General features: G+C 38.0%; 1 protein-coding gene across 2 annotated transcripts in view; it reads left to right on the plus strand.

Annotated features, from left to right (window-relative positions):
* Positions 1-3,071: 3,071 nt before the first annotated feature.
* gna15.L (guanine nucleotide binding protein (G protein), alpha 15 (Gq class) L homeolog) overlaps positions 3,072-27,143 on the plus strand; it is a 28,543-nt gene continuing 4,471 nt past the window's right edge. Inside the window, exons 1-3 of one of the 2 annotated variants that reach the window (XM_018259074.2) lie at positions 3,072-3,702; positions 19,581-19,765; positions 22,095-22,249. In XM_018259074.2, coding sequence (XP_018114563.1) covers positions 3,558-3,702; positions 19,581-19,765; positions 22,095-22,249 — 485 coding nt within the window. In that variant the 5' untranslated portion in view covers positions 3,072-3,557. 2 annotated transcript variants of the gene reach the window in all.

A 27,143-nucleotide genomic window follows, 5' to 3' on the forward strand; every position in this document is an offset into this window, starting at 1 on the left:
ATAGAGAGTAGAGGTGGCTCAAGTGTCTGACCCCCCCCCCCCAGCCCAAGCTGTGTGTGTATTTGGCTTACTCCGATCTTGATCTTTCATTTTGTATAGGAATATTTCTAGGAATATTTATACTGCAGGATCAACATCATGGGTGATGTATGCATTCATGGAAAGGAACCAATTTTCTTGTATTGAGCAGATACATTGGGGTATATACACTAAAGTGTGAAATGTAACAATTGAAAATAACTTCTCCTCGCAATTTCTAAAACATGAGAATGGCAGATTTTGAAATATTAACATAACACATTGATGAACATTGGCATCTGTTTGCCAGTCACAATTATGCTGCTGTGAAACTTAACAATACAGCAATTTTCAAGCCAAAAGTAAATTTGCCAGGCCCAGGCTTGCAAGGCAAGATTGCTTTGTGGCATGTATTCACCGTCTGGCATAGTTATGAAAAGTATTTACACCAGCAAAATTTCTTCATATTACACTCACAATTGCACAAATACAAATTCAAGTGATGTCATTATAAAAATACATCTGATTTACTGACAAACGTTAGAAGCGTTTAGATGGAGGAAAGATTCATACTTTAGTAAATATACCCCAATGTGACCTTTTTTCTGTACTGAACAATATTTAGTTTTTGTAACTAGGTAGAAGTATTTTGGACTTTGGGATAGCTTTATTATCCAGGCACTTGTCAATGATCTAGTGCACGTTGCACTTTAAAGAACAAATAAGCTTCTGTGTGAATTAAAGATGTTGTCAGCACAAAGAAAATAGAAGGGTATCTTCATCCTATGGATCAGATAGAAGCAGTGCTTGAGTTCAAATGCAATAACAGAGCGAATGCAATAAAGAGCTAACTGTAAATAGATAATAATGGGTGGTGTTATCAGATTACAATTTTATATGTGAATTTCACATACAACTCCATCCCCTTAGTGGCAACAATTGCCAGTCTTTACAAGAACACATTATTTTCTGTTAAAAAAGGAGATTTTTTTGAGATGCCAGCCTAGGGTACAGTACAAGGTATGCAGGCAGGCAGAGAATGATTAAAAATATTGTTCTGCATAAGAGCTGATAATTAATGCGTGTTAAGGAATTCTTTTATACAGTATACAGTATTATACAGTAACTTTTGTAGGTGTAGCATCTATATATATTAGGAAAGTGTACCCCCTTGGGTGCACACTGTACCTCAAGCCGGATAGGTGCCCCTCTTTAATGCAGCCCCTCTTGAATACAGCACTGATCAATGCATGCAACACTGTATTCATGCCGCCAATGTGTTTGCAGCAGTGCTGTATTCATGAGCAGGGAGATGCCTATATGCCTCCCCCTGCTCATGAATCTCGCCCCAATGGACCAAAAATGCCAGATTGAGCATGATATTTGCACTGTGAACACTGGCTTCTTGTCCATCATTGGGCCCTATTGAATTTTAGGTAACAAACTGTATAATGTACAACTGGAAAAATGGAATAGGGTTTAGCAACAAAATATACCTTGCAATACAGTTTTAACCAGCAACACAATAACAAGAATATTTAATTACACTTGGGTTTTTTCCAGGACAACTACTTCAGCTTGTCAGACATCTAGCTGTTTACAACCAAGATACAGACCCCACCTATTGGCAGAGATCTGAGGTTCACTCTAACTCTGAGTCAAAAGGAATTACCGTGGGCATTGGGAGGTCATAGCTTCCAGGATAGATACAAATCACTAGAGATCACTAGTTGCAATTCTGCCACTCAACAGTCCTTTATTAAAGGTAAAGTTTAAAAACGCTAACTAACACTGTGATGTATACAGTGCAATGCAAAATCTACTCTTGGTGGAGGATCCTACAACTACAGACTCCTAAAATCTTAGCACTGTGGTTTATTGAGCTTTTTCAGTTCCAGTCCCACTAGAAGGTTAAGCCTTTAAAGCAGGGGTCCCCAACCACCGGTCCGAGGACCAGTGGGGGGGCTGCAGGCTGTACTAAACTGGGCCGAGCTGCAGTCTATAATAGCTGCAAAAACAAATAAAAAGGCCCTAATAACCTGCAATTCCAGCTCCCTGATTCGCCATTGCCATGATAACAGCTGTGCGAAGTACAGGAAGCTTTCTACTGATATGGCAGTAACTAAATGTTAATCCTATATTCCACCCTATGTGACCTTTCAGATAGGCTTTCAGGTATATCTAGTAGCAGTCATTCTCCTCTTGTCCAACCCTATCTGCCCTTTACGTTGAGACTACCAAGGAGGGTTTGGGAACTACTGCTCTTGGCTTCTTCTTCTATTACTATATATAGCTTCTGCTCCACTATACAGTATGTTGAGAACAAATACTTGACCAACAGATAATTTACAATTTGATAAGAATTAACCTTATTAAACTGGCATACACAAATCCATAAGTATTGCCTGAAACAACCTCTCCCTTGAGACCCCATTTTGTGTCATACGCTGATCATTTAACAGGAAATAATGGAGGTTCTAACTATGATACAAAGCAATGTGAAAGTAAAAGACACAGCTCTGGTTGTTTAGTTTGTGCATGTATACAGGTAACAAAGGCAAACTTTAGTACTTAAAGAGGTTGCTCACCTTTAAATAAACCTTTAGTATGCTATTCTGAGACAATTTGCAATTGATTTTCATTTTTTATTCAGCTGCAAAGAATCAGAAGAAGAAGGCAAATAAATTCAAAAACTATAAAAAATAAAAAAATGAAGGCCAATTGAAAAGTTGCTTAGAATTAGCAATTCTTTAACATATGAAAATTTTACTTAAAGATGAACCACCCCTTTGAGATTGCAGTTTTTTTCTATCTTGGATTTTCTAATAGAGAATACTAGAAAATAATGTCACCATTTGCCTGTAGAATTATTTTACTATTTGATTAAAAACACTAGCAAATTTACAGTTAGAACAGGAAGCAAGGGTTAATGATTATTTGAACACTGTGCATGTCTATCACTTGGAGTTTTCTTGGAGAAAACTGAAACGATTACTTCTCTTACAGCCTCTTCCTCTTTTAACATTGCTTTTATTTGTCTGGAATTTACCAGCAGGGAAGGAGGCAGTGCTGTGTTGCTCATAACCTGTTCTGCCGGCTTGTAAAGAAGGGGCACCAACAACACAGGTGCGGCACAGAACTGTCAGCTCACAAAAAAGTTCTTCTCTTGTCCCGAATCCACTTGGATCTGGCAGCATCCCCTGAACATTTCTCTGAGCTCAGCTTATTTCATTTTATTTCTGTGTGGGATGAGCATCAAATGGCCCAGGATGTGAACAGAAGACGCAGACAATAATTTTAAATATGATCATTTTCTGCATTTTATAAGGGATAACACCATTGGATACCTGTGTGTGCCCTCTCATCATATCACCTGGGTCCAAAGAATGGGAGAGTCATTTGAAAATTAAAGAAAACGGTATCTACAGCGCCTATTTCTGTTGTGTTGGATTTTTTCCACTTTGCCGTGGGAAACACAAAGCCAGGACATGAGGGTAGCCTTAAGGTGAGAGTAGGCATCTTGTACCTGGTACTACAAGATGCCTTGGTGGTGCTGCGGCTGTTTCTTCCCTCCTTGTATCTCTGAGGAGGAGATTACTGCTCTGACTGTGAACAGAGAGATTGAAAGAATTCTTAAACTCCAGAAGGAGAGAAGCCGTGCTGAGATAAAACTCCTGCTTCTGGGTAAGTGTGTGAACCTTTGAATTAACTGTAATATAATGATTGTAGTGATTTCAATGTATCAGTAAGTTAAGAGACCATGCGAGGATGCTTAGTGGGGGTGACAAAAACCTTTGAGAGTCCATATGCAAGAATTCCATTTGGGTCCCAACTGCCCTTGTCAGTATTGAAAAACACAATAACCTCAGCTTAACAGATGAGCCCTAAATGAAAGGTGACTGAAGTGACGTACCTTCCCAGTAACAAACCATTCATACAAAGATTCGGCAACAGATAATAAGAATGCTGATGGGAAAATGTGGTGACATAGATTTATGCAGGGTCTTAGGTTGTGCTATCTCTAAGGATGAATTTAAGTAAGTCAGGAGGGAGGGAGGAGCAAATGAGGATGGGGGCAGTTCAAGTACATTTCTTAAAATACACAAAATGTTAATAAACAGACACAGAATGGCATGCTAAGGACTGGTGGGTTAAGTCTCTAAGGGGAATATTGCTGATATTTTTTTTTAGTATTCCAATAAGTCACCATTCATCCAAGCAAAATGCACTCATTTGAAAGGCTGAGCAATCCTTTCTACAGCGTCATTATTCAGGATATTTAGGGTTCAAGTGTTTAGAAATTACAATGGAAATTCACCTTTACAGGGCAGAAAAACTTAAATACTCTATGGCCTTTTGGTATAAATAATTTTTTTTTTTTACAATTTTTACAATTTAAGCACTAGAATGCTTGCAACAATGCACATCCAATTGCTGATTGGTTACTGTAAGTCACTGCACTGGGGGAAATTCTTGCCACTTTGTTAGTGAACCACCCCCACTACAGGTAAGGGATCTGTCATCTGGAAACCTGTTATCCAGAAAGTTCCACATTATGTGAAGGCCGTGTCCCATTTTAATTGTTAAAAGTGATTTTCTTGTCCTCTGTATTAATAAAAACAGTACCTTGTACTTGATCCCAACTAGAATATCATTATCTTTATTGGAGGCAAAACCAGCATATTGGGTTTAATTCATATTTAAATTAGTTTTTAGTACACTTAAAGTATGCAAAGACCCCTCATCCAGAAGCATTTTTCTGTTCATACAAAAATAACTGGCATTTAGCCTTGCATAAACACCTCTTGTGATAAGTAGCAAAATATCCAATATACTTTTGGAACTGTTTTACATATATAGTGGGGTGGTATTGCCCTATTGCTTGTAAACAAGACAGAATTACACATACTGTAAATTGCTACATTTTTAAAATATATATTTATATTATATAAATTTACATTATCTAAAGGCATTTTAAGTCTAACACAAACCCTTTGCACAAGCTTTAAGCTCTGTTTGTGACATGCTTGGGTGGGACTTAAGCAGCATCTATAGGACAACTTTAACCTCAGGTCTAGTAATCCACAGCAGCCAATCAAAAAATCTACCTGCTGATTGGTTGCAATAAGCTACTGGTGTTGTAACCAACTCTGCACCACTTATTACACTGTAACAGTGTGTTATGCCAGTGAAAAAACTCACGTGATTAGGTATATTTTATATAGTGGAGATTCAGTCGGGAAGGGAGTGACCCAAAACTATATACTTTTTGGAATCCAGCATTCCTTATAACACAACTAGGATAATAGGGGTGTATGGTATTTATATATGTTCACCATTACATACCTCAAAGTTCAGTGATGACTGTAGAGACTAAGGGGGGTATTTATCTATTTTTTTATTAACAAAATTGACCTAACTCCCATCCACAAATTTAACGCATTTATCTTGAAATCAGCACAAATAAGTGTGTGGGAAAAAGTCTCAACAAAATCGTGCAACAATTCGACTTGAACGAATTGTCGCCCAGACCAAACGAGTTTTTTGAGTTGTCCCCTGAAAACCCAGGCTTTATCAGATTATACAAAACAGATCACGATGTCAAGAAACAACTTCAGGGACATCTGCCATTGACTTCTACATGACCTCCACAGGTTTTAGATGGAGTATTTTTGGATTATTGAGGTATAATAAATCTCTAAAAAATCACGTTTTCTTCACTAAAAATGTGAGTTTTCCCCTTTAAAAACACGACCAGAAAAAAATCAAGGCTTCCTAAATAGGCCACTAACTCTGTCTACCCTCTGCCCAAAACTAAGCAAAACTTAATTAGGAGGATATGTCGGTAAGGGTTAGCCACAGCTTTATTTAATCCACAATGTAGTCTTTGTAGTACAGTATTTTGTTTATTTATTAACACTTTTAATAAACATGTCCTGGACATAAACACTTCAGATACCAAACAGGATGTGAGGGGAGAGAGTTTTTTTTAACCACGTGGCTTATAAACCCCCAGGAACTTTAACCCCTCCTCTGACCCCAGGCCACACATTTTATGGAGCACCACATAGCAGCAGTTGTATTAAGATAAAGAAACAACATTGTGCCCCACAGATTAATCTCTTTTTCAGGTGATGGGCAACAAAAGATGGGAGTTGCAGGTGAATAAGAACTGAAAACAATGCTATGCATTATTTATTCTCAACAATAAAATAAGCTACTATACCAATACCGGACTTCAATTATTAACATGATCAGATTCAATTGAAGGAAATAGTTTTTTGCTAACCTGCCTTTGTAAATATACCTCTGCCACCTCAAAACAGGTCTTCCTTCACCCGTTCTACTAAGGATTTTAGGAAACGTAGGTGATTACAGTATCATTTTAATGATGAAACTGTGGGGAGGAGACAATATAGCTAAAATCATTGGGTGTGCCAGAAAGCAGGGTGTGAATGCTAGATAATGATGGATTGTTATTAAAGTATGCCATATTTTTAAAAAAGGTGCGGTGGAAGTGGTGATGTATGTTGTTGGTTGAGGTTGATATAAATGAGAGTGATGTGAAAAAATTAATATGAGCATGGCAGTATATGTGAGGAATAAGTGCTGGAGCAGAAGAAAAATGAGTGCTAAAGCTGTTTGACTAAAGGTGTTTTACTACAATACTAACTGATGTTTGGATCACTTGTATCTTGTACTCGGGGTTAAAACCTGGTGCAAGGCAATGTACTGTTACTATGCATCCCTTATTAGCAAATGACTGTTTTGCTCCATTAAAGGAGCTAAACCTAAAAAATATGGCTATGTGCTATATTTTATAGTATATACTAAGCATACTGCCTAGCGGTTTAGCCCCATAACAGTTATGATACCGTCCTTTAGTGTTGTCCAATGCAGCTCCCTTATCTTTGGTCCTCTTTGGCCACCTTTTGAATGTCATTGACAATAAACATGCTCAGTATTGGCTGCTGTTGAGAAGCACATTTTCTAAGCTTAGAGGCTTTTGGAAATCATCAATACATTAGCAGAAGTAGAGATCTTACATCTTACATTTTAATGGGAAAATGTTTATTGCATTAGCAGAAAAACCTGTTTTGCATGTAAAAATTCCTTTCCTGTGTGATTAATCAAGCAGTTATCTTTCTGTCTTAGGCCTAAAATACATTGTCTGACATTATCGACCTTATTCATGTTCCCTCCTTTTTTCTTGTTTTCTTTGCTATATCAACTCATGGCCTCTCTGTGCAGCTAAATTCTTCCTGTGTGATGGGTAACATGTGTATAGGTGTGGTGGATAAACTGGGGGCGTGGAAACACACCCAGATAATGGTTAAAACAAGAAAAATCAGAACAGGTAGTGATGACTGTTGTAAAACTAGGTCATGGCTGAGGTGTCTATTTTGAATTGCATTGTACTTGATCTATGTGATATAAAACTGTATAGTAACAGATGAGGTATAACATTTATTAACAGGGAGTTGGGGATATTTGTCCAGATTAAACACAGAATAAAAACAAATCATGTCTTGAGATAATATGAGAACATTTCTTGGCATTTAGTCCATGATCTTAAGCATTATACAAGAGTGGGACCTGTTATACAAAATGCTCAGGACCTGGGGATTTCCAGATAATGGATCTTTCCATAATTTGGATCTTCATATCCTAAGGCGCCTATTTATCATGCTGTGGTAAACATTGGAGAAAAACATCACTGGTGATGTTGTCCATAGCATTTAATCAGCAATTAGATTTCAACAATCACGTACAAGTTAGAAAACAAAAGCAAAGATCTGATTGGTTGCTATGGGCAGCATCACATGAGATGATAACGAGGGGCTTATCATTTCTGTAAGAGGCTCAATTCAAATTATTCTGCAATATAAATGCAACACCTCCTGAAAAAGACACAAAAAGCTGCAAAATGTTAGTTTGAAGCAAAAATATATATTTTGCATGTTATATGAATATTGGTTCGGTTTTGGACTACAGTAGAGTTCACCTGAAGAAATAATTTGAATGATAAATTATAAAACTGTTGTTTTAAAATTTCTTTTTTTATGTCTTAAGCTTTTAGTACCACATTTTTAAGTAGCCTCAGAACTAATTATTATTATTTTAATTTATTTAAAATGTATTTAATACTAAAAATGATATCATGAATTATATTTATTATAATTTACTATTATTTATCTAGAGGAAACTATTATTGATTATAACATATGCTAAGATTTCACTAAATATTATTGATTATTAGATTATATTAAGACACTTTTCTTTTCTTAATAATATTTAACTTTTCTGTAATGCTATTATAATGTAGTGTAACTAGGGGAATGATTAAAAGTTTCAATTCTTTTTGCAGCTATGTCTTGACACCAAGCCACATTGTTTAGTCTATTACTTGAAAAAATAAGCCACAAAAGCATACTTAGCAAACAAACAGTAGTCTCTGTAAAGCCCCACAATTTACAAAATATGTTAAAAACCATTAAAACTGGTACAGTGTAGTTTGCTTGTTCTTATAATGCTAGTCCTTTTAAATTATGTTTATTTTCTAAGCTCTGCTATAAGTATGCAGTTTTGATACAGAGACTATATGGACAGACTTTACCTATAACAGGAATCTAATCTACCTAGATTGAAAAAGCATCTGCTGTGAAATAGTATGGACATTTGCACTATTCTAAATGATAACCCTATAAAGGGCTACTAAATAAGGTCAGACTGGAAGTGCCTCCACTTTGCCCAATCCTGCCCAAACCCCACCCGTCTATTGGAAGCCTTGCTTCTTTCACTGCAGGCCAATCCCCGCAAGGACTGTCCCGTGCCATAAATAGACTGCTGAAGTCAGGGTCGCACTGGCCCAGCGGCCCAGACATGCTCCCTGTCCCAGTCTGTTGTTCCTGCCCCCGACCTCCTTCTCCAGGCCGGTCATGGCAAAAAATCAAGTACACGCATGCACACGCGTGCGTACGCAGGAGGGGGGGGGGGGTTTGAAGGTGGGTTGAGACTAGGGGCCCTGAAATAGCAGACCGGTGAGCCCTGGGCCCCACCAGACGACCCAGGTTGAAGTAATGAAACATTGAATAAAAAACAAAGAATAAACACCTATTTAGTTAATTGATGATAGCCCTGGTCCATACAGAGAGGTTTTATGTGCTGTACAACCACAAGCTCATAATGCTGCATGCTACTGTCCATCTACAAGAGAACCACAATCCTAAATGTGGCTGACCCTCCACAGTATCCAATCAGATCACAGGCTTACAACAAAATACTATACAATTGTTCATACGTGGATGCTCACATTCTGTTGTTTCTTAGGTGGGACTGAGATGTGTAGGAATAGTGTGACTTGCTGCCAGTGTATCCCAGGCACCCTTAGGCTATAGGCAATTCCTGGTGAGGTGCAAAATTACATTACTGCAGTCATATTGCTTCTTCAAACAATGAACTTGTTTACTGAACTGAGGCAGCAATTCTGTGACACATCAGTCAATTTGTGAACAGTCAATTTCTCCCATTTTGCTTTGCCGGAAAATTCACGAATTTCCCGCAAAAAATCCTGCATAATTCGCGAAAGAAATTGTGAAAATTTAAGTCATTTGCGTCAAATTTGACGCTTGTGTTAAAGTCAATGGGCGTCCGAATGGGGATATAGTACAACCTGTCTTGGCAATACTTCCCCAGCACTAGGGATCCTATGAGGTATTTTGCTCCTTGGCACTTTCCCTGCCCCTGAGCTCACCCCCTCATGTCCCTGTCTGTTAGTTTGATCACCACAAAGGTGCTAACCCCAACTACTGTCCTTGTTGGAGCCAAATAGCTGATCAATAAATAATCTATTACTAACTTTTGCTCCTAGGGTGAACTATAACAAACGCAGCTGTCACTTAGCTGAATTTTCCCTAACAGGATCTGGCACTGACTCAGACCCAGTCAAATTGCCCCAAGCACATGGGTGCTCTCTCTTCTATATTTTTAAGCACTGCCACCTACTGGGCAAACAATGAACCAAATCAAATTACTGATAGTATTCAGGAAAATGGCTTTTCATCTAAGAACCACTTTCGGTGTCCAAACTACAAAGGAAAACTGCCTGTGAAAATGTCTAACCCTCAGAGTCTCTACACTTTCTTTTGGGCTGACAGCTAAAAGAACTGGAACTGTATGACGAGGGCAGCGATAATGTTCTAAACCCCAACCTTATCCCATTAAAACCATTACCGTCCCCTTTACATTAAACAGACACAGTTCAGATCAAAATGATTTTGGAAACATTATAAACCACTTAATGTAATAATAACCAGTCCAAATCATTAAATATCTTGATAACTTATTAACAAGAAGCTGCTGAAGGCTGCACCCATCCACAGTCAGGTCCCTGAGGGTAGACCTCCCCTTTTCTCTAACCACCACAGCCCCAACTTACCACCGGCCTATGGCCCTAATCCCTAGGCTCCAACCTAACCTTCTGCTCATGTTGGTCCTTACCACCTACCAAGGTCCTGGCCGTGACTTCCTTCCTCCTGTTGACATCCTCACCATTACTCAATGGGATCAATAATATAGGGAGGAAGGGTGGCAACTGCAAAGGTAAAACGGTGCCCTTCCTTTCCCCTCTGTCTAGTATGGTTACTCCTTTGCGCCCACTAGCCAATCAGGTCCTCACACTCCCCTACCCACAATGCTTGAACTGTCCACTTCCCAGGACTTTGCTAACCTTGTCATGGCCCCATCCCCTGGCTCGAGCCTTGCTCTGTCTCAGGTGCACCTGGCAACATGGTATTTCAGTATATAAAATTTACAGTTTGGACAGATCATCCAAAACAAAAAAACATAAGAAATAGTGGTCTTGAATTAACCAGTCATAACTACTTTTACTCAGGTGAATGCCTAAGTAAATGTCACATTGACTCTGGTTCTTTATTTACCCCATAGCTGTATCAAATAATTTTTGCATCTCCTTAGCATTAGCCAGGTATAAATGTCAGATATATTTGAGTTTCGGTTATGGTGTATACATCCTATCAATGGTTCTTCCCTTGAGTAAGCAGAAGAAAATAATTAACTTAACATATCAGCTTTCTCCCTGTCTTTTTGCATTCCCCTACTCTTAGATCTTATTATTTACTCAGGAAATGATCTAAGCAGGTAATGCGTAGGGGAACACACATGAATTTACCTTTTGATGAGCCGTATGCATTTAGACTACAAATATGAAATGTATTTCCCTTGCACCAAATGGAAGGACATGATGAGTAATCTATGAGTTGTGCTGAGTAAATGTCATAATGATAAGGGGAATCTGTGGAGCCATCCACGCCAAGGAATTTTAATGTGCACAATATTTCAGTTGGTAACAGATGATTTAATCTGTGCTTGGCAGGAGAAAATTATATGGCAAATCAGAAGGACTGACAGACATATAAGTTGAATCACAATGGCATAACCAAGTAGTAAATGAGACGTCTGGAACAATAAAAACATAAATATGTCACCAAGGTGTTCTCTGACTACATAAAAAGCATAAAGCTGCAGTTTTCTTATATAGGCCACAGAACTCACAGGCAACTTCTGATATCCTTGTATTTTGCTGTAAACAATCCCTAAAAGGTTTTCTGAGTAGAGATGTGTTGTGCTAAGGTGTAATGCACGTGTCTCTTCTTCCTTCCCCTAGTTTTGGCTCTGGTAGAGAGTTTTTACATTTGAGTGTGGCTCATGGGTAAACAAAAGATGATGTCCCCTGCTTTAGGGGATAAATTGTATGGCCTCAGGCTGCTCAGACCCAAATGAGTCCCTGCTCTCCCAGTATCATGTTTACAAGGCTCACATCCATGTCATAAAAGGAGTCATGAATTCTCAGTAAGACAAAAGTAATGCTGTACATTTATATGAGATTTAGCACCCAAACTGTTTGCATAGCCCAGGTCCTGCTGAAACATTAGACTTGTGATTCACTGTTTTATTATCAGAGGTCTTTTTATCTCATATGATGCCTTAAATAGTTTAGAGTTGTACAAAGTTTTATTGGGAAATCTTATCTACAAATCATGGTTATACATTGTAAAGTGGTGATAAAATTCACAAGTGTGATTGTCAAAATGCCTTAAAAAGTCTTGACAATGTTATTAAAGTGGTTTTAACAGAGTTAAGTTTCTGTGTATCTTCTTCATTAACTAATTCAAGCTGGGCTAAACTTAATTAGGATAATAAAAAATATCCAAAGCTAATGTGTTGATTTCCTATGATACAATCATAAGTTCTCAGCACTTTGTTTAGGTACTACTTACAACCGACTAACGCCATTCCTTTCTGACAATAACCTACTGCACCCCTACAATCTGGTTTTAGGCAACAACACTCCATGCCGCCCAAGCAGTATCTAGTAGCGCTGTAAGAGCACTGGGGAGTGTGCGCTCGCGTGGGGGGGGAGGGTGTTTGCGCACTAGGACCTATCGGCTGGGGGACTGGCGCATATGCTCTTATGGAGGTGCGCGCTTGCGTGTGGGCGCTAGGACCCAGGCGCCCTAGGGGCATGAAAAGATGAAATCCGGCCCTGGACACTATGCATCATCCTCTAGTCCTCCAATCCCTCCATTCGCTTAGCCTTCATGACATGGCCATGTCTTGGTTCTCTTCTTACCTCACTAATCGTTCCTTCAGTTTCTCCTACAATGGAGTATTATCTTCTCCCCTATCTCTTTCTGTTGGGGTTCCTCATAGCTCTGTCCTGAGCCCCTTATTATTTTCTCTCTATACTTCCTCCCTCGGCAAACTAATCAACTCGTATGTTCTCCAATACCACCTATATGCTGCTGATACTCAGATCTATCTCTCCACTCCTGATCTCAATCCAGAGCTCTTAACTCGGGTTTCCTTGGGTCTCCTCCTCCTCGCTATCTTGACTTGGATGTCACAACCCCATCTCCCCAGGCCCGGTGCCTTGTGGTTATCCTAGATTCTATCCTATCTTTCATTCCTCATATCCAGTCACTTATTAAATGATGTCAATTTCACCTAAAGAACATATCCAAAACACAATCATTTATCACCCAAGATGCTGCCAAAATTCTTTTTCACTCCCTCATCATATCACGTCTAGACTACTGTAACTCTCTTTTAATTGGCCTTCCCCGCCCGAGAGTGTCACTTCTCCAGTCCATAATGAACACTGCTGCCAGGCTTATACACCTCAGCAACTGCTTTCAAAAGATCTCTTAAAACACCTTATTTAGAGAAGTTACCCTCACTCTGTTTAGCTACCAAATGCAATATCACATGCTACATCTCTCAACTGCTTATTTTTGATTTTGCCCACTCCCGCCCCTTGTGTCTCATTCCCTTCCCCTCTAGATTGTAAGCTCTTTTGCACAGAACCTTCCTCACCTTTTGTATCAGAACTGGTCATTTTGTACTGTATGTAACTCTGCATGTTATATGTATGTTATTCATGTGATTTCTTTGAATAACCAAACTAATTTTACAGCGCTGAGCAAGATGTTGGTGCTCTAAAAATACTTGATAATAATAACAACAATAATACCTCCTAGCAAACCACAAATAGAACAGGGCAATGGGGCATCAAGGGCATAAAAAGCTTTTCCCCTTTAGCTACAAATCAGATATAACTTTTTTTTAAAATTTTTATTTTTATTTCCTCCGAGAGTCAGCAATATCACATAACAAAAAGTTTCCACCAAGAAGTTCACATATAGTGGTGGTAAGTACATAAGTGATATAACATTTTTGAACATTAAGCATGTTCCCTTTAGAGAGAATGAACGTCCCAGAGGACACCAAGGCAAAGGATAAAGATGTTCAACTTTTCTAAACAATCACTGTGCGTTGTCATAGTGCGAAATAGGTCAGATATAACTTTTTGGTGTAATTTGCAAAATATTCTTAAAAAAGATCTGAATTATGGTTTCTCTGATACCATGGAGTAAGGTCTGTCTGCTAAAAAATCATGCCCATTTCTTGTCAGAATTTACTTTATTTTAGGTATAAGTGTTTTTTTCTCACTTAATTTGTGCCTAAATATATATTTGGAATTTTAATACACAACTAAAGGGTCAGCTTTCTCTAATTGGAAAGCATAAACTGCATAGAATAACTGAATACGGGGTTTTTGTGACCTTCTAAAATATCTATTTCTTATCATTGGCTTTTCCACACATTCTCTACCAATCAGATTAACCAAATGATCTGACAAGGAAATAGTGCAAAAAGTTTGTTCAGTTTGTACATGTCTTATCAGACTGCAGTTAGACCAGAAGACTTGGCGACAACCTCTTTTCCACAGCATAAATGAAACTGAAACATATTGCAACTATATTTTAGGCTTAGGTACAATATTATTGATAGCAAAGAAATGCGCTATCTGAATTTAAGGGCAATATAATTACATATACAAATATTCCTCAAGGTCTATCAATACACAGCAACCAATTAAATGTTCAAACCAATGCTTCATACTGATTGGTTGCTATGCATTGCTAGACACACTGGGGCAAATTCACTATTTGTGAAGCGCCGAATGCTAGCGTTACTTCGCTAGCATTTGGCATTTTCGTTACTGCGCAAATTCACTAACGAACGATGGCGTAGATTCGCTAGTGTAACTTCGCACCCTTACGCCTGGCGAAGTTTTGCTACGGACGTAACTACGCAAATTCACTAACGCGTGCAGTGTATTGAACGCTACCTTTTACGCTAGGCTTCCTTCGCCACCTCAGACCAGGTGAAGCGCAATAGAGTAGATAGGGATTGCTTCAAAAAAAGTAAATTTTTTTTCTAAGTCCCAAAAAACGCTGGCGTGTTTTCTACATTATGGGTGATAGGCTGAAAAAGATCGAAAAAATTTTGGGGCTCCCCTCCTTCCCCCCTACATTTCCTGACTCATGGCAACTTACCTAGACAGTGGGCACATGTGTAGGGCAAAATAAAATTTTTATTTGATGTTTTGAAGGTTTTGTAGGCATTTGTAGTGCTGATACGTATTCCTCCATTGAAATTTGAATTTCGCGCCGTATGCAAATTAGCCTTCGCTAGCGTAACTTCGCTTCACTTAGCGAATCAACGCTAGCGCAACTTCGCAACCTTACGCTACCCCTGAGCGCAACTTCGGATTTTAGTGAATTTGCGAAGCGCTGGCGAAACTACGCCTGGCGAAGTGCTGCGAAGTGCGGCGAAGTTACGCCTGGCGCAACTACGAATCTTAGTGAATTTGCCCCACTGATTCGTTTCTAGGTCACTAGACATGGTGCACAGCAACCAAGTAACCTTTTATTTTCTAACATGTACAAAATAAATTGCAGATTAGTTGCTATTGGTAACTACTCAAAAACAGTGTCACAAAAACATACATACATACAGCTCTATACACATGGAGAAGCCTTGAGAAGTTTTGAAATCATACAAGCAGTGTAGTAAGTATAGAGTTTTGTCCCAGACTGGGGAGAAAGTGGTGTAATGTGACATCACTTTTGGTTTGCATATGATGTCATTTCTGTTTAGTATGTGATGTTACTTCCTGGAGCTGTGGCCAGTGGGGTAACTAATAATATATTTTGGGGTATATTATGGGGTAACTATATATTATTTTTCAGACCCCCAAAATGTTTAGAGGCTGATTTGTTTTACCAATATTTATTGAAATTGTATATGAATTAGGGCTCCTGGGCCCCCTGCAGCCACAGGGTCTGCTTCCTCTGTAATTACGCCCCTGGCTGTGCCAGTTGTGGTTGGTTATCCCTATAAAGATCCCTGCATGGCTTTCTGTAAATGTAATAATCTATATGGTCAGGGGCATTCCTGGGCCCCTATCTACCTTGAGACAGCCCATTCGGATGCCATGCTCCCTTGCACCCCGTACTTACCTTTCTGAGTATCGGGTTGGTTGAGGGGGCATTGCAATTGCAAATCCTAAATTTTGATTTAAAATTTTAATTTTCAGCTCTTAAAGCTACCAGGAGCTGCTTTTTGCTGCGCCTGGTAACTATGGCTGCTGCCACCTGAGTCAGCTGTTCCCCATACATATTTCACATGGTAATCTTTCCTTGTACTTATTTTATGTAATATGACAAGATGTTGCAAGAACAGAATTTGGCACATGCCTATCTTCAATGTTGTAAATATCTCTTCTTTTGGCCTTGGGTAGTTCAAATTTAGGTTAACTGTTAGTATGTTATAGAAATGGCTTTTTTCATTTGGTTTTCATTTCGCTTTTTTATAGTTTTTTAATTATTTGCCTTCTTCTTCTGACCAGCTTTCAAATGGGGGTCACTGACCCCATCTAAACACAGATGCTCTGTAAGGTTCCAACAAAAAAGATAGAGGACACACTGAAGGCCAAGCCAAGTCAGACCAAAAAGTTAAAAGGAACAGAAATAGTACAGTTTGCAATTTCAGGCACTCTCCTATTCAAATTGCAGTCTTTCATTCATAACAATGCATGGTTGCTAGGGTAATTGGGACCCTAGCATCCAGACTGTTGAAATTGCAAACTGTACTATTTTGTTCCTTTTAACTTTTTGGTCTGACTTGGCTTGGCCTTCAGTGCATCCTCTATCTTTTTTGTTGCTAAATGGGACTCTAGCAACCAGACTGCTGAAATTGCAAACTGGAGAGCTGCTGAATAAATGTTAAATAACTCAAAAACCACAAATATAATAATTAAAACCACTAGTAAGAAATTAAAATCAATTGCAAAATGTCTCAGAATATCACCCTCTATATCATACTAAAAGTTAACTCAAAGGTCAAGAACCCCTTTAATTAAGTATATGCACATTGAGTACTCCTCACCCCAGGGTAGTGAATTGCATATGTGCTTCACCATGTAGGAAATGAACTACACTTCAGGGTAAAGGGGGTGGGGAATCAAAATGAAGTGCTGCTGTACAAGTTTGCTACACCTAGAAATCTATGGTGCATTATTTCAGAGCTTTCTGGATCATTGTTTTTTTTAATGGGAGATCCAATTTCTGTTACAGAGCAGCTATGACAATATGATGCTCCATAGGGACTGCAGGAACTGCTGTTGAAAAAATTTATCAACTCAAATATAAGCTTGTAGCAATTATTATCTATTGGACTTACAGTAACTAAAGATAAATAAATTGTAGCAATGTTCCCAAGATGGCAACTGGGCATGCTAAGCTTCTAGGGGCAGATTTACTAAAGAGCGAAGTGGCTAACACTAGCGACTTTTTCTGCAGAATAGTTTATATCAAAAATGATATAAGTCCCAAGGCCTCTTCAAGTAAAAAAATATGAATTTATTGTTATTCACATTAAAACAGTATCTAGTACATACTACCCCACATATCCCACCTTACGCGTTTCGCACCCTCCGGCGCTTAGTCATACTATGACTAAGCGCCGGAGGGTGCGAAACGCGTAAGGTGGGATATGTGGGGTAGTATGTACTAGATACTGTTTTAATGTGAATAACAATAAATTAATATTTTTTTACTTGAAGAGGCCTTGGGACTTATATCGTTTTTGATATAAACTTTTCTGCAGTTGATTGCCTTTTGGAACTGGGGCGAGTCCCTTGGGCTTTGCTGAATAATTATATGGACTAACAATTTTGAATTGAAATACTAGCGACTTTTTGCCAGCGTTGCCACCCGCAGGGACATCACAAATTTACTAACAGGCGCCAATTCGCTAGCGAAACAGACCATTGCTAGCGGTCATTCACACTCTATTGTCAGACGACTTTTTGCTCTGGCAGGCAGACGTTGCTCCGCAAATTCACTAAAATGTTGATTTTACTGAACGTTACCTCTTTCTCCAAGTTGACTCCAGTCGAAGTGCTATAAAGCAGCAAAATCTTCCTCAATCTTCTGTCACTGACATCATATCCTGTGAGCCAAATGGAACATTCATTTTACAGTGGGCTCATGTTTAGGGCATTATATTAACTCTCTTGTCTTTATTAAGGTTCCCTGGACATGTGTAATATAAACCAGTCACTTAAACCATTTGCAGCAACATTTATAATAAAGACGTCCATACAACTTTAAATTTCCCGCCCTATGCAAATTAACCTAAGAGCAAGATCACTAGCGAATGTTTCGGTAGGCACAAATGAATGTTAGCGCATCTTCACTATGAAATGCTCGCACAGCCCAAGTAACACTAGCGAAAAGTCGCAAGCGTTCGACACCCGGGACAGAAATTCGCATTTTTGCAAATTAGGATATTCATAGCGTATTTGCACCAGGAAAAGTAGTGCGATGGGTGCGAAGCTGACGCTGGCGAATATTTGCCCGTTAGTGAATCTGCCCCCTAGAGGAAATAAAAAAATGTATTTTTAAAATGGCAATATTAGAAAAAAGTAGAAAGCAGCTGAAAAATATCCTAATGTATAGAGCACTATTTGAAAAAATATACGTTTTGTAAAAGGGAACTACTCTTTAACCCTTTTACTTGCCATTGATAACTCATAATTTATGTGTAATAGAGATCATAGAACTAGATGAAAACATTGAACTATGGGTCTTTCTTTATGTGAGCAGCTTAGATTCTATGTTCTGTGTTTGTCACAATTTTGTAATATGGTCAGCATATCTGTAATATATTCTACCAGTCGGTGCAGAAGTATAAAATGCAGTTACTGTGTTGTGTTCCTATTTGTTACTAATATTAAGTTTGTGTGAATTTGCTATGCTGGGATTAAAGACATTCCAATCTTAGTATACAGTAACTGATCTTCTGTACAAAATGCTCTTGCCTGGCATATATGTTGGAGTATATTCACCTACATTTCAGAAGTTTCTCTAGATTTGCTAGGGATGCAATCATAAAGCCCTTGTTTTTTTTAAACTGTTCCTGAATTATCAAATTATGGAAGAGGGCAACCTGTGTGTTATACATTTACATTAGTCTTAATTACTAGAAAATAGAAATGTATACTTTGGGACAATTTTGACTTGTAAACTGACAACAAGAAAGACTCAGCATGAGGCTACATTTTCACATTTTTATTCCAGTTTTGTCATTCACTATTTATTCCACTATGCCATTCAAAGCACTGCATGCTTGCTATGGTTACATTAACCCATGTAAACATATCATAGTTTATATTCCAGAACTGCAGAACAACACGCATAGACTAATATCAGTTAAGACCCCTAGTACAGGTCTGGGACCTGTTATTCAGAAAGCTCTGGACCTTTGGATCTTCATACCTTAAATCTACTAGAAAATCCAGTCATGGTACATCTAGTATAGTTAAATCTAAAACAACTGGACTTGCTGAGTAATCATAGAACTGGATGAAAACAGTGAACTATGGGTCTTTCTATATGTGAGCAGCTTAGATTCTATGGTCTGTGTATGTACAAGCCCCATAAAAGCAATGTTGTGGTTATTTTGTAATATCGGACGTCAACATATCTGTAATATCTTCCACCAGTTGATGCAGAAGTGTAAACATTAAATAAAAACTTCAGAAAACAGAGATATGGAAGAAATGTCACATATAGTCAGAGAGTTGAAGTGAAGAACTGATGATTTAAATGAGTCTCTGATTTGCCTTACAGGAACAGGAGAGAGTGGAAAGAGTACGTTCATAAAGCAGATGAGGATCATTCATGGAACAGGATTCTCAGAACAAGAGCGAAAGTTTTATGCCCGGCTGGTACACCAAAATATTGTCACCTGTGCACAGTCCCTAGTTTGGGCCATGGAGACTTTGCAAGTGCCTTACACCATACAAAACAATCAGGTACTATTTTGTGACAGGAGGACTAGAAGTTATACTCTATAGACTGTAGCACTGTTGTATAAAAGACAAGCTTGAACTCTTCATAGTTTATCTCAGTCACATGTCATGCTGAGATTTCCTCAGACACCGTCTGGATATGTAGCAATGTAAAGAGCAGCTCTCTGTGTCGTACATTTCTATATAATGCTGTAGATCATTTGGACAGTTTTTACCTTTTACACCGAAACTATCTATAGTTTCAAGCCATGTTGCTTAGGGTGGGTTACCATGATTCACGTCACAAAGTGAAATTTGGTACAGGTATCGGACCTGTTATCCAGAATGTTCGGGATATGGGATTTTACAGATAAAGGATCTTTCTGTAATTTGGATATTCATACCTTATATCATACAAAAACATAATTTAAACTTTAAATAACCCCAATAGACTGTTTTTTGCCTCCTATATCTTCGTTTAGATCAAGTCCAAGCTACTGTTTGATTATTACAGAGAAAAAGAAGATTGTTTTTAAAAATTTAAATTATTTGGATAAAAGGGAATCTATGGGAGACAGCCTTCCCATAATTCAGGTCTTAGCTTAAAAACTCAGCTAAAGGAACCCCTTTTTCCTGGTTTGAATCCGGTTCCCCGGAAAGGTTATTCTGGGGAAATTGGGACGTCATTGGTCTAATATGCACCTTGGCTTGCCTGTAAGAGGGATAATATAATTGGACAAAGAAATGCTTTTTGATTTTGTGCTGACATCTTTCAACAAGCTCTTTAGAGTTCTAGAGTCATCACCATTTAGTAGGTTTAATGTATCATTTAAAGGGGTTCACCTTTAACTAGTATGATGTAGCGAGAGATTGTCTGAGTCAGTTTGCAGTATTGATGCATTGATTTGAATGAGAGAGTGGAATATGAACAGGAGAGGGCCTGAATAGAAAGATGAGTTTGTAGCCTTACAGAGAATTTTTAGGTAAGGTCAGTGACTGTCATTTGAAAGCTGGCAAGAGTCAGAAGAAATTAGATAATTCGAAAACTGTACAAACAAATAAAAAAAAAAAAAAAGGGCAATTGCTTAGAATTTAAAAAAACTTAAAGGTGAATGTTTTACTGGAGTCACCTAACACCAGTCAATCACACATTTTCAAAGAGAATAGACAGCATTTGGGATACACGTCTAAAAAAAATCATTTGGCTTTAATAAAGGCAGATTTACATTTAGGAAGCGCTGTCATTCTCTTTGGAAATGTTATTGATTTGGTTGAATCTCATTAGTGTATAACAATGAAACTGGGCTTCTGAGGTAAATGACTTGTAGAGCTACTAAGAAACACATTCATATCAATCTTACATTGCCTAAATAAATCCAGTAGGAGGAGGAAAGTCTCAACTGCTGAGGTTTAAAGTGGACCTGTCATCCAGACACAAAAATCTGTATAATAAAAGTCCTTTTCAAATTAAACATGAAATCCAATTTCTAATTTTTATTAAAGCATTCATAGCTGTTGTAAGCTCATTTAAAAATCTCAGCTGTCAATCAAATATTGTCTGCCCCTCCTCTATGCCAGTGGCATAGAGGCGGGGCAGACAATTACTTTCACTTTCCATTCAGCACTTCCTAGATGTCACTGCTCTCCACACATTCCCCCCGTTCTCTTTACCATTTAATTGTGTAGCCAGGGCAAGGAAATGGACATCAGGTCCCCCATTCTGGTGCAAAACAAGATTCTGAGATGATGCAAGACTTGTCTTAATAACACTGTCCACAAAATGGCTGCTTCCTGCTTGCTATAATTATGAATCCCCAGACTGAAGGAAACAAGATTCAAATAATTTATACAGTGTCATTTAAGTTCATTTTGCTTGACTAATGTGATAAAATAGGATTTGGAATTTTTTTTTGGGTGACGGGTCCCCTTTAAGGTAAGGCCATGCTTACAACAACAAACAAAATATATAGGCACCTTTCAAAGGGCAGCAAAATGTGCTACATTTAAAGGTATTTAAATATTCGCTGTAGTATTTTTAGTGCCATCAGTCAATGAGACAGAAGCCACATCAAAGAAATGTGAGTCACCGCAATTGGATGGGAGACTCTCATTCAGTCTTCAGTTTGTTATTCTACATATTCATATTATATCTGTATGTTACTCAGAGTAATTTGATTCTGATGGGGTTATAAAATAAAATTAAAGGTCTAGTAACCCACAGAAATCAGATACCTGTTTTAAACAGATTGTCTGCGATGTGTTGTCAGACCTCGTGTAGACTTTTCAATATTCATTACAACTTCTTTATGTATTTTATATATAATAACATTTCACTTACTCTTCATTCCTACAGCTAAATGGAAGCATGATCAGAGAATTATATGCATTTAGAATCCAGAGGATTGAGGAACCACATGTTAAGGCCATTAGCAAATTATGGAGTGATACTGGAATTCAAAGATGCTATGAGAGGAGGAGGGAATTTCAGCTACTAGACTCAACAAACTAGTGAGTACATGATAAAAAGGCCCCAAACAATCAGAAAATGCTCATAAAGCTTTTGAATAATGTAGACTTTTTGACATTTAAATGTACACAGGCACAGCCATAGTTAGTGCATGCTTAAACCTATTCCTCTGTGCACCAAAATATTAATTGGACTGTACTGCAATCAGTGAAGTTCCTGTTTGTTCATAAAACCAAATGATCAAAAATGTATGGAGTACCCACGTCTTACTTTACATGGCTCTTTCCATGAGATGCATTCCTGACTTTCTTTATTGCAAATTATGATATTTGGGTCACCGGTGTTGGTAAATCAGAAATGATATACAGGTCCAAGAGTCTAAAAGAGTACATTTGAGGTGTTTATGGGTTTTAGCAACATGCTGAGTATTTATGAGCATCGGCAACACCAAACCTAAAATGTAAGCTCTCACAAGCAGAGCTCTCCCCCTACTGTCTCCTAACAGCTTCCAATTGTAACTGGAGAGCTCTTCTACTAGCATATCACTGACAGTAGCCAGGACATTTTACAGCACTTATATGGTTAAGGTACGCCTTTATCATTCAAATAATTTTCAAATAAACTGTTCATTCAATAACAGAACTAAAAAAACTACAAAAAAACGAGTAATATAAGATCATCATATCCCTTCATCCTCTACCACAATGAGCAATAAGGAGCCCCAGGTTCTATTGCATGTTTCTGCTGCTTCAGAAAATAAATATATTTGTATCCTCTAGAAATTCCAGACATCTTAAGTGAAAGGGCTCTCTAAGATTTCCCTAATTTGCTTCTAATTTCATTGTTTCCTAATTGTTCTCACTTCCTTCTTCCTTAATTATACGTCATGCTTTTCAGATTCTCCTCATCTGCCCTGTTTTGCAACTTTATCCCCACACTCGCAGCATTACCTTTCAGAGAACCTGCTCTTCATTTTTCTACTTATGCCTCAAATGTGACACACCTCAACCCCTCATCTCAGTTATTTCCAAATATTTATCATTAAAGGAGTAATATTACTAAACTCTATTACATATACTGTACAACTATTTCTCTGTCGATTAGCTCTGATGCTGGCATCAATGTACAGAAAGGAAGGCAGGGGACTTCCTCATATCTCAACATATTATACAATTACATATGCTTTATGTGCATTGTGTAAATGTACTTCCCTCTAGGCTTGAGGTTATCTTGGTCCATCACAAGGCCTATGTTCTTAAAATGAAAATGTCAGCAGATGCTATTTGCAAGTAACCGAAATTAAGCATTCTTTATCAACAGGGGTGGCAGAGTACAATCCTTTTTGCTTAAACCCCTGTGCTCCTGTCTTGAAGACTCAGTAGTGACATGAAGAAACTGGAGGAAGCTGGAGGGCAGTGCAAGATTCCTTTATTGATAGTTCACAACAACAATGTTTTGGGCAGACATTCCCATTGTCAAGTGTATACATACTACACAAACACAAAGATTTACAGCATTACCTAGGATGCATCAACTACTAGTACTACTCCAGCAGAATCCATATTTCAAAATGCCCCACCTAGTTCATATGAGCAAAGTACTGAATAGTAGAAATCCAAGTCCTGCTAACCCAAGTTGTGATTCCTTCAGTTATATTGAGTAGGAGAAAAACATCTTATCTGAAAGCAGTTCCATTGTGAAGTGCTGCCTCTTTCTGAAAGCACATGACCAGGCAAAATTACTTTTATCGGCTACCTACTCATCTCTATTACAACTAAAAAAAATACTATATTGGTTTAAGAATAACATTTTAAATGGTAGACTGAATAAGGTTTAATTATAACTTAGTTGGAATCAAGTACAAGGTACTGTTTTATTATTCCACAGAAAAAGGAAATCATTTTCTTAATTTGGATTATTTGGATAAAACGGAGTCTAGTGGAGAAATCTTTTCCATAATTTAGAGCTTTCTGGATAACGGGTTTCCAGATAACGGATCACATACATGTATTAGAACATGTTACTCAACATTTAGTTCTATTTTTAGAACTTGCCACCAGAGTTGGGACTGGTTATGTCTGGCTTCATGAAAGTTATAGGCTACTGCAGTGTCTGTACTGGGTTTTTTTTTTCATCAAATTCCTATCCCCCTCCCCCTTTTGTGTTCTTTGATCCTGCATTTCACTGGCCTATTAGTTTGGCCCACATGTTTTTCCACCTGGGCACTTAGGCACATGGACAACAAAAAGGAAAATTTTGAACCCATTTTTGGGGTCGTTAATTCTGTCACCTTAATGACCCCTAAGCAGCATACACAATTCAAACATGGTGCCTTACCCAGCTTGGTAGTTACAAAAAAAATTTTGCACCCTGGTTTTCCTTGTACAATTTGGAAGGCATGTCTAATTATTCTCTTCCTTTGTAACTAAACATGGGGGACTGCAGAGGTGATTATGCATCAGTTTATCTCCTTGTACAGTTGGCCAATCATTCCTAATTGTATTTTACAGTTTTTTGTTGAATTTAGCATATTGGTTTACAAAAACTTTATGATTACTTGCTTTTGTTGTTCAATAGCTTTCCTTGGTATTGTCAGAACATCTTCCATAGTTTTAGACAGGTTCTAAATGTTATACGCTTCCCCAATCTCACCATCCATATAATCAGTATATCACCTATATATCTTGTAAGTTTTATTAAATGAATGAATAAACAAAATGGTCCAAAGCTTATCAAAGTCAAGGGGAGTATAACAGCATGCCCAAATATATTAGAAAATGATGGAGCAACAGTTGTCCCCATAAATGTTCCCTGTTCTTGCTAATAAAGATATTATTTTCTAGTAAAGATTTTTGTCTGTAAAATATAAAGGAATTTTGTATACAGAACATTTTTTTCTCATATATACATTAGTAGAGCTGATATATTTCTGAAGTGCCCCTTATTGTTTTTGCTTGTCTAAGTTGACAACATATAGAACATTAACTCTGGGCACAGGGGTGTTTCTAGGGCTGCTGATGTCTGAGGTAGGAGCCCTTACCCATGTGTTTACTTTACACGTGCTTGGGGCATGTGGAGAAGGAGAATTTTCATCAGTGCACTAAAAGAGGTGAATTTCTGGTAAAAAAAAATTACCTCCTTCCTTATTTTGTATACATTGATTTTTACATCATTAGTGGGGCTAGGTGTAGATCTTGCAGTATCTCTTATTCAGGGAGACACCCTTTCCACATTGTATTGAGTTCCTTCTCCATACTGTCTAACAATCTCATTAGTCATGACTATTAAGCTACGCCCTCATATGTTTAATAGGAAATAAAAATAATAAGCGGGAATAATAGAATTATAAAAGGGAATCATTTGCTGCAAATATAGCTGTTAGAAACTAACACTGGCCCTACAGAAATGACACATTGCTAGAAACTGTAACATTTCATTAAATATATTTGTAGGTGTACTGTAAACTGGGCGATGATCGTTGAGAACTTCAGGGATATATTTCATGCCAAGTTATACAACGATTCAATGTTACATCTCTGTTTTCTTTCGAATAGAATTGCTGCCAAACTGGCAGACTTTATTAATATAAATACAATAGTTTGCAGTGGGTGAGAAGAAATATTTATGTTTCGTGCCAATTTCCTTTAAGTATAATCTTTGAAGTTGATATCATATGAAGCATTGAGCCCTGTGGCTACTGAAATTAATCTGTTCCATCTGCTGACCTCCAGCCTCCGTAATGGTGTAGGCACAAGGGTCCCATCAATAAGCAATCTAAATACATGGGGTAAACATTAGCATAGAATAGTTAGCTTATTTCTTAGCTCCTTTGTAATTATAAAAGTAAAACTATTACTGAAATATACACTATTCTTTCACCTCAGTCCTGGCATAACCTATAAAGTCAATGTGGAAAATAGTCTATTGTAAGTAAAGATGAACTGCAGCTCACCGTTTAAATGTTTGATTGGTTATCCTGCGGGGTATCCTGTGTTGATGCCCCAATCGAGTCAATCAATGAAAATCCAAATGCAGGACAACTCCACAGCAGTATTCTTAGACTGCAAAATCTTTTATTGGGAATGTAACCAGACACAACATGTTTCGGGCTAGGCCCTTTATCAAGTGCACTTAGACTGGAGCCCACCCATCAAAAATGTGGCATGTCCTTCATATTGTTCACACAAAAGTCTTTAATAGTTTGGACTTTTGAAGGCAATCCAGCTTTAAAAAAATAAAAGTTGCAACCGTTTTTTACAACTTTAATGCATTTAGATGTAGCTTTGTGTTGTTAGTTTTCCTGGTCTAAAGTGGCAACGTAAACTCTGGCAAAAGAGGTAACTTTAAGAAAAAATAAAAAATTAGCATCTTAGTGAATTTGCGGAGAAACAACAGTTCGCCAGAACGAAAAGTCGACTGGTGCGAACTAACACTAGCGACGGTTGGTATTGGCAATGTCCCTGCAGATGGGATTTCTGGAGAATTGTCTCTAGCGTCTGCCACTTTGCCTTTTTGGGAATCTGCCCCTAAATGCTTTACTAGCAACCATTATCAAGTTAGGTGTACATCAGAAGATTCTGCTATAACTAGAAGAGAATAGAACCATTAGAGACTACCCTTTCACCAGCAGGACCACCAGCATTCCAACTAGTATGGTGGATCTGCTGGCCAAGTGTGTCAGAGGTGGGGTGGTTAGTGTAAACACAGTGTGGTTCTGATACTTTCCATGCTGAAGCTTCCAACCCTACAATATTGTAACAACATCATAACCATCACTCTTTGCCAACTGAATATTTTGAGGTACTGTATAAAGGAGTGTACATGGAGGATGCATGAAAACACACATCTGAGCACCAGATATGCAGGTCCTATTTTCCCCATTATAGGGATAAAGTTAGGTAGTCTATGGTAGGAGTCAACTGTCTCTCTAAGTAT

Source organism: Xenopus laevis, chromosome 1L (assembly GCF_017654675.1).
Source record: "Xenopus laevis strain J_2021 chromosome 1L, Xenopus_laevis_v10.1, whole genome shotgun sequence".
NCBI lineage: Eukaryota > Metazoa > Chordata > Amphibia > Anura > Pipidae > Xenopus > Xenopus laevis.